Here is a 9,228-nt window from a genome sequence, read left to right on the forward strand (position 1 = left end):
AGTGAGGAACGAGAAGGCGAGGAACGAGGAGGCGAGGAACGAGAAGGCGAGGAACGAGGAGTGAGGAACGAGGAGGCGAGGAACGAGAAGGCGAGGAACGAGGAGGCGAGGAACGAGGAGTGAGGAATGTAACAACTACGAGAATGAACCAAACACAATTGAAGCTTTTAGGTGATTTTGTTCATACATAATCCCACAAAGAGTCTTCACAAACCCAGAGCTATAAATCACCCAGGCTCCAGAGAGTCTGCAACCAAAGACTTTTATTGGTTAACTTTAAGGAAGAACGTTGTCAACGTGTGATAGTTTTGCAAGACGGATCGGTTCAGAAGATGGTACTGCTCAGGGCCCTAACAAGAGGTCACATGACCCCTACGACTAACAGACCCCGTCTTTCTTAAGGACCAAGGAGATGAACAAAACAGACGTCAGCAGGAACTATACATGACCTCAGATTGGAATTTCTTAAACCCCATAAACGTTACACACAACACACTTTACATATCAAAATGCATAAAACTAATCCCAGAACAATTCTTGACTGACCTATAATCAGACTATCGTACATAATTCTTTGTTGTCTACAACCTAGTATGTGTATATGTGTCTACACTTGGTTATATCTCATGTAAGTCATTTAATGGTTATACTGTAACTGTTAGATGTTTGAATGAAAGTGTGTTGTTTCATATCAGTATGATCGTATGCTCGTGATTCAAAAGATGGCTTGATTGAAATCTGTGTAAAATGTTTCGTATTCTTATAATAGTAATGATGTCTAAAATGTGGCCTCTGTACTCTCTGCTAGAGCTTGGAAAGTAAGGAGATCCCAGATAATGCATGATTTACGATGAGACAAACAAAGCCAGTGTCTAATTGGTCCGATCTCTTCAGGAGGGGGGACAAACTTTGAGTTTAAAATCTTAGACACGAAACAAAGCTCTCTCTCTCTGTGCTCTCGCTCTCTGGGTTCACCCTCAAGAAACGCTCTGCTATCACTCTCAAGAGAGATGGGCAGAAAAAGATGAAGATCTAAACCAGATCAGTAACCATGTAACTGAGGAGCAGACCAACCCAAATTAAGATCAGATGGGTTAGATTCATTTTCAGTCATCTAACTACTCTCCGTATCTCATTTTATTTCTTTCTTTGTGTTATTTTCCTTTATTTTCCGTTGTGAGTCTCGGCTCTAAGTTAAGTTTTGCGGCAAAGTTTCGGTCCACGTTTCTTCTGCAAAGCCAGCTTCAAACAAAGACTTTCATTCCGCCAGCACACCATGTGACGGGCCGCCCCAGACATCAGGCACGAGGAGACCAGCCAAGGAACCAACCGGGAAAACCCCCTTTTACGCAACGAAGGGAATTCCCAAAAAGGAACGCAAAGACAAGCAAGTACCTCCAGACTAAAAGCTGAACTGGTGTATTGATATAAATTTAATAACCTGTCTAAGAAACGATAGAAGGGTTAAATTAATGATTGATGGTTCGTTTCAGGTCATGTCTAAGTGCATATAGAAACTTGGGATTTCATCATGTCACTCTTAAACTCACTCTTAAAACTTAATCTTTCCTTACTCTTTCTTTCTTTCTGCAACTCGTATGAATGTGTGTGCGTGCGTTTGTGTTAGATATTTGCTTTATGTGTTAGTATATAATCAATAAAGTATTGTTTGTAATTGAAAAGAGATTATTTGTGTTATCTGCTTACGAATTTATTGTCTTGAACTTCGATCAAAGTTACATATGCTTTTACCCTTGATTTAGCTATTTCTTAATTTACTGTTAGCTGGGATTATTCTTCCTTGGCCAGGAAGATATTATATTTCCTAGAGTTAATAATTGGTTATGCTTTCTGTTCATTGGATGAACTGATACAATTATCATACTATTGATTCTGTTACAGTAAATTCTGAAAATAATTAAGTTATTAATTATTGATCATAATTCGTTATGAATAATAATTAATTATATTTATATGGGCGTATAAATGCTACAGGAATGAGGAGTGAGGAACGAGGAGGCGAGGATGAGGAATGAGGAGTAAGGAACGAGGAGGTGAGGAATGAGGAGTGATGAACGAGGAGGCGAGGAACGAGGAGTGAGGAACGAAGATGAGGAACGAGGAGGTGGTGAGGAATGAGGAGTGATGAACGAGGAGGCGAGGAACGAGGAGTGAGGAACGAGGATGAGGAACGAGGAGTGAGGAACGAGGATGAGGAACGAGGAGGCGAGGAGTGAGGAACGAGGAGTGAGGAGCGAAGATGAGGAACGAGGAGTGAGGAACGAGGGGGTGAAGAATGAGGAGTGATGAACGAGGAGTGAGGAACGAGGAGGCGAGGAACGAGGAGTGAGGAACGAGGATGAGGAACGAGGAGTGAGGAACGAGGATGAGGAACGAGGAGTGAGGAACGAGGAGACGAGGAGTGAGGAACGAGGAGGCGAGGAGTGAGGAACGAGGAGGAGAGGAAGAATGAGGAGTGAGGAACGAGGAGGTGAGGAGTGAAGAACGAGGAGGCGAGGAACGAGGAGTGAGGAACGAGGGGGTGAAGAATGAGGAGTGATGAACGAGGAGGCGAGGAACGAGGAGGCGAGGAGTGAGGAACGAGGAGTGAGGAGCGAAGATGAGGAACGAGGAGGTGAGGAACGAGGAGTGATGAACGAGGAGGCGAGGAACGAGGAGTGAGGAACGAGGAGGCGAGGAACGAGGAGTGAGGAACGAGGATGAGGAACGAGGAGTGAGGAACGAGGATGAGGAACGAAGAGTGAGGAACGAGGAGGCGAGGAGTGAGGAACGAGGAAGAGAGGAAGAATGAGGAGTGAGGAACGAGGAGGTGAGGAGTGAAGAACGAGGAGGCGAGGAACGAGGAGTGAGGAACGAGGGGGTGAAGAATGAGGAGTGATGAACGAGGAGGCGAGGAACGAGGAGTGAGGAACGAGGATGAGGAACGAGGAGTGAGGAACGAGGATGAGGAACGAGGAGGCGAGGAGTGAGGAACGAGGAGGAGAAGAAGAATGAGGAGTGAGGAACGAGGAGGTGAGGAGTGAAGAACGAGGAGTGAGGAACGAGGAGGCGAGGAACGAGGATGAGGAACGAGGATGAGGAACGAGGAGTGAGGAACGAGGATGAGGAATGAGGAGGCGAGGAGTGAGGAACGAGGAGGAGAGGAAGAATGAGGAGTGAGGAACGAGGAGGTGAGGAGTGAAGAACGAGGAGTGAGGAACGAGGAGGCGAGGAACGAGGATGAGGAACGAGGAGGCGAGGAACGAGGAGTGAGGAGGCTTCGGAGTAGCGATGAGCGAGGATGCACAGGTGTAGTGTATCCTATGCGGAAGTCTTTCTTGACGAGAAACCTGACACACATATGAATTCTCCTCCCCCTTTACATCTGTCATAATAATTAAAATGTATGCTTTACCTTTGTAGTTTAAATAAACCATATATCTCACATATATCAACAGGGCATCTTGCTTTATCTTTATTTTTTATTAATTTCTTAAATAACCAAACTTTAACAACATAAGGGCAGATCCTTGAGCACAGCTGATGACGCAGTGAAGTGACACTCGAGTGATCAAAAATATTCCAATACACAAATAAGCTTTCCTTCGATTCCTCCGTCCTCATTTTCTGTTCCTTGCAGCCTTCCCCTTGCATCCTACAGGAGGTGGAGCTGAGACGTGAGGAAAGGAAACGAGGATGCACAAATAAGAATTGAAAAGCATCCCTGGGCTTGTAAATTTAAGGTAGAGCCAACGGTTCGAAATTCTGAGGCCACTACTCCGAAAACAATGGTGGATCAGTGTGACCAAGAGACTGTGTTTGTGTCGGAGGGCTGAGGAGAGCTGGCGGATCAGGAGGACGAAGGGGAGCCAGGGAACTGGATGGAACCAGAGGAGGAGGAAGAGCTTCCAATGAGCCGGGTGGGACCGCTAGGGAAGGAAAGACCCCAGGGGTGGGAGCATGGGTGGGAGTTCACTCCAGGGTATTCAGGTCAATACATGCTCACTTATTATAAGTCCGTGGCAGGCATATGCACTGGCTTGGGGTCCATGCTGGGCATATACACAAGCTCAGGATCTGGATCCTCACCTATTTTGAAGGGGGAACTGCAGAAGGACCCTTGAGAACCATCACAGAGGGAGTGCTTTGGATAGTGCCGGTTCCAAATACTCACGAGTTTGGTCCTCGAGGGTCAACATACTTTATTCTCGGTTGGTTATTCTGTTCTGTCCAGTCATGGAGAGTTGAGATATGGATCTTAGTGCAGCAGTTTTATTAAACTGCTTAGCTGGACTCAGGGAAGACTTGTAGATCCTCCTCTACCACTGTAAATCTGCTATCCCTCGACCCTCAAAGTACAAAACATACACAAAAGGTTTAACATTGTAACTGAACTGTAGTCAAATGTAATATAGAATATTATGAAATCAATGTTAAACATTATTTTAATGTGTCCTTATTACAGTGTAATTATTCATGTAAGTACTGAGTAATATTAATGAACAACTTAATTATGAGCTTACTATAGGGTTATGGTTAAGATTAGGGTTTGGTTTAAGGTTGCATGTAATTATGCATAATTTACTGTTATTACTATAGTAACTACATTTAACTTGTAACAAGGACACTGTCAAATAAAAAAGTGTGACCGCACTGAAATAGGTGTGCTATAAAACACAAAAAGTACAGTTTTTTAAGCACACTTGTTTATTTTTCACAATGGTATGTATAAAACATGTTTTAAACTTGGAATTTCTGCTTGTTGAAACCAGAATGTATGAAAACCCTCTGTAGTAAAACCTGAGAACTTTCATCATTTAAATAGTTTCTGATCTAATAAAATTATTTGAAAATTGTTTGCTAACATTTGTCTTAAACATACTGGAGCTCACTATATGTTCTTCTAAAATATGGGAAATATGTTGATGTTCTGCACTGTATGTTGTTCTAAAATATACATTTACATGAATAAATACAGTAACACATTTTGAACATGTAACAAAATACAGTATGTTAAATAACACTCAGGCTCTGCACAATGTGCACATTAATTTGCTAGTCTATATGACTTATTAATGCATGAAGACAGCAACACTTAAAGAATCTAATTAGATGTGAAGACTGATGGGAGGAGTATGATCACACCAAAGGAAACGTGAAGTCACGGAAGGAGAAACCATAGAAGTGCTGCATTATTGAAGAACAATGCTGAGTGGAAGATAAAGGTGCACAGCGAGTAAGAGGAAAGACAAGCAGGTCAGAGAGCTGGATGGACATTCAAAATCAGGTAAGTGTCCTTTACAAATACTTCTAATTAGATTGATTTGCACAAATACATTTATAAAATTGCTTTATATATGCTTGCATATGCATTCTAAACAAGTCCGGATAAATATTAATGTGCAGGTCTCTAAAAAAACATAATTTCTCTAATGTTTTTGAATGAAGCGAACACATGACACCTGTCAATCAGGGATGATCAAACATTACAATCATTAATGTACACGAGTCCTCCGATGCGCACAGATAATGCGCTCTTTATGCACACCTGAGAGGGAGGACGTGGTAAATAACCTGCAGTCAGGTGGAGTTACACTGGTGTCGGGTTCCCTCATCACAGGCTTCATAGTGTTTACAGACTACTTCAACTTTTATTTATTTATATGGCATATTTAATAACAACATTGTTGCCCAAAGTGCTTCACAGTTATAATTAAAACATACATGTGTAAAAACATGTACCATGTCTATAGCAAATGAAGGCATGACTACACACTCTTAGACATACACCCTCTCACAACTGTATAGTGAGGTCAGTATTACTTCAATGAACCCTTAACTAAAAGCTAAGTTAAAAAGATACGTTTTCAACTGAGACTAAATCCCCACATGCTTTCCTTTTTTAACCCATTTAAAAACGGCTTTAAATTAAAAAAAAAAAAAAAAAACATTTAAATTTGAGTTTCTTTGTTTGCCAGAGCACTTTAGATAAGAACATGGAGCCAGATTTCTGGACAGATGAGCAGACGGAGCAAACAGAACAGAGGTAAAGCTGTTATTTCCTTCTCGTCCTCTCTGTCAGGGTTTTATGCAGCACCAAAGATCCATAAACATTTTTTTTCAGTTAAAAAAAATATCTTTCTTTTGGTTAGATTTTTCAGGACTGCTGCTTTGGTTACAATGAAACACTGACACTAGATGTCCCAGACAGCAACATAGTGTCGGCCCAGATCCGGCCCACATCTGGCACGCACTGAATCCATGTACCGGATGTGGCCAGGATCTGGGCCGACACTATGTTGCTCTCTGGGGTGAATGGGGACATTTTTTGGAGGATTATAGAGCAGAAATGTGAAGCTTATAATTTAAAAAAAACATTCACATGAATTTTTGAGTTAAAAATTTCAATTAAAACAACGGTAAAGTTGTTATTGTGTTTGTGTGTGTGTTTAGCTGTTTTGTTGTCATGGCAACAACATTGTACAATTGTGCAATTTTTTTCCACACTAACATTTTTTGAACATATATATTGTTTGTCTTGTGTATTGTATATTATTGAAACAGTGAGTATTTGAATGGTTCATTTATCTTCACAGATGGGTTACATTCAATTCCATTGTGACATATTTTTGTTTTAAGAAGTTAAGATTATTGTGACCAAGATGTTGTAACGGTCTCGTTCTGTTTTGGTTTGGTTTTCCTTGTGTTCCCTGTGCTGCTTTTCCTGAGTGCTGTTTGCTAAGGCGTCATATACTGACGCTTTTGACATTTCGTCTACATCGAACGCACATGGCACCCTTTAGCGTCGATATGAGACGCAGATAGAAATGGGCCAGAAGGCGCCTCCTAGCGGTCTAACCCTAACCCTACCCCAGACCTAAACCTACCCATAACCGAACAAGGCTCTGTGCATCTCATATTGACGCTAAAGGGTGCCATGTGCGTTCAATGTAGACGAAATGTCAAAAGCGTCAGTATATGACGCCCTAGGATGAGAATGCGTTGGTTTCTCAGTGGATTACGTTCACCTGTTGTTCACTTAGTTATCTATGTGTATTTATACCCTTAGTTTCCTCTGTTCACTGTTCCATGTCGTCTTTCTATTATGTGGATGATTTTTATATTATTCCTCTTATTTATTCTTCTACGTATTCCCTTTTTTGATTTAATATTAAAAACTCTATCGTTGTGCTCTCATTGCAACCACCCATATTTGACAGATATATGAATCACCTTTTTTTTTTTTTTTTTTTTTTATGATAAGAGCTTGTCAAGACACATTTTGAATTTGACAAAGACAAAAAAATTGTTAAAAAAAATAGTAATTTGAAGGTGGGCTTGAAAATGAGCCTGAAGCCTGACAGACAGACGGGTCCAGCTGAAGAGCTTCTGGTTTTAGAGCAGTTTGACACACAAAGTCATTGATATTTCTGGTGCAATCAAACAACTAAACACTTTAAATATACCTGCAAAATACACTAAACACATTAAATAAACCTGAACACATTTGGCTCGTACCTGCAAAATAACAATAAAGCTGTGATGGTTCTGTTAGTTTGGACTTTTTGTGTTTCTTCACAGAGTTAGTCATTTGTTGTCTTGGTTACTCATTATGTTCAGCTGTGCACTAATTATCCTCATTATCACGTGTACTTAAGTTATGTTGTATTTGTGTTTTATTGTTCGGATTATACGTGTGGTTGCTCAGTTTGTCTGTGATTGCCTGTTGGATTATCTATTAAAGCCTTTACTTTGACCTTCATCTTCATTGTCGTGTGCCTATCTACAACCACCGACCGTGACGTGATATTATCTTACACAATTTATACCGATACCCCTATTCTGATGCCTAGCAGGACAATTATGATGAAAATTATACTTCATTATATTAGTAAAACTTTTAACATTGTTCTAACAACATAATTCTGTGGTGATTCAGCTATAGTTTGTGCGATACACATCTTCATTTTCTTACAGGTCATCATGTTTATTTCCACCGGAGAGCTCTCATTACATTCAGAAGACAGAAGAACCATCTGCGGTTACACCGTATGAGCAGCAAAGAAAAACAGAAGACCAAAGATGTTTGCTAGAAGCGGTAAATGCGCGCCAACATTAATAAAGTATAATTTTACCAGGAAGTAAAAATGACAGTTGTGTAGCACTAAGAACATTTGTTATAAACTGTCATTTAATTTGCATAAATATTTTCACCGAACTCTTGATCTCATAAAGAGACATTAAGATATTGCTGAATGGTTGTGTTGTGTAGTTGGCCCGTATAGAACAGGACCTGAAGGAAAGCATTCGAAGAGAGGAGAAGAGACAGCAGGAGCTGAACCAAGTCAGACAAGAAGAGAACCGGATCCGCTGGAGAAGTCTGTCATTCCTCTGCCTCAACCAGCGGACAGCGAAGTACGAACTTATTCTCTCCGAAACACATACAACATCGAAAAGCTTTCATGTCCTAATGAATTGTTTGCTGTGGTTTAATACCATCATAAAAGAGTCATAAACCATCAATATCATGACCTAAATTGACATTACATGTCCTTGATGAAGCACACGTAAGCGTTCTTTCCCATGATCCCTGAAAACAACACAATTCTGCTGATTTATTCTCTGTTTCTTTCTAGGCCCTGGGTGACGAGCTACTATAAGAACATACCGATGCACATCTACTGCCTTCCGATAGAGAGTGTTGTCCGAAGACAGAGCAAGAAGAGGACGAAAAGATGAGGAAATGATGCTTTTACAGCCAGCAGTTACAAACGGAAAGAAAATCAGAGAATGAAAGGAAAGAAACGCTCATTTTAAAGGGCCATTGAATGTCATTATTATTATTATTATTATTATCAGACTAAATGGATGTTGAAACTATTTATAATCTAGTAGTGTATGTGTATGTGAAAGGGCTTATAGAAGATCCCAGCACTGTTTAAAATACACTAAAATAAGCAGTCATAAATATAGTGTGTAAGGGTGGTTTCTCTACAGTGGTTTTGCCGAATGACTAAAGAAACCTTATCAGCATGATGGTGTAAAACTGTACATTTCTTGTCTAATACACTACCTCTTATACCAGCGATGGAAATAAGTGCAGTTAAAATAGCGATAGAACTTAAAAAGTTTATAAAGGGAATATGAAAAGATGTCATAGAAGACTTGAGTCTGCCCTTTGGCTTTAACACAGTTGTCCAGGAAAGCAAAGAGAGGAAGAGCAGAGTC

At 40.6% G+C, this 9,228-nt stretch overlaps 1 protein-coding gene across 1 annotated transcript; it reads left to right on the top strand.

Moving 5' to 3' along the window:
- Nucleotides 1-5,996: 5,996 nt before the first annotated feature.
- On the top strand, nt 5,997-8,779 carry LOC307170546 (uncharacterized protein; the record flags this gene model as incomplete). The annotated part of the gene is made up of 4 exons (XM_079891669.1): nt 5,997-6,046; nt 7,978-8,098; nt 8,273-8,415; nt 8,637-8,779. 4 exons carry the CDS (start codon nt 5,997-5,999, stop codon nt 8,737-8,739), a joined length of 417 nt encoding a protein of 138 aa, XP_079747795.1. The 3' UTR covers nt 8,740-8,779.
- Nucleotides 8,780-9,228: the final 449 nt, after the last annotated feature.

The sequence above is a fragment of the Squalius cephalus genome (assembly GCF_949319135.1).
Source record: "Squalius cephalus genome assembly, chromosome: 13".
In the NCBI taxonomy this organism is placed as follows: domain Eukaryota; kingdom Metazoa; phylum Chordata; class Actinopteri; order Cypriniformes; family Leuciscidae; genus Squalius; species Squalius cephalus.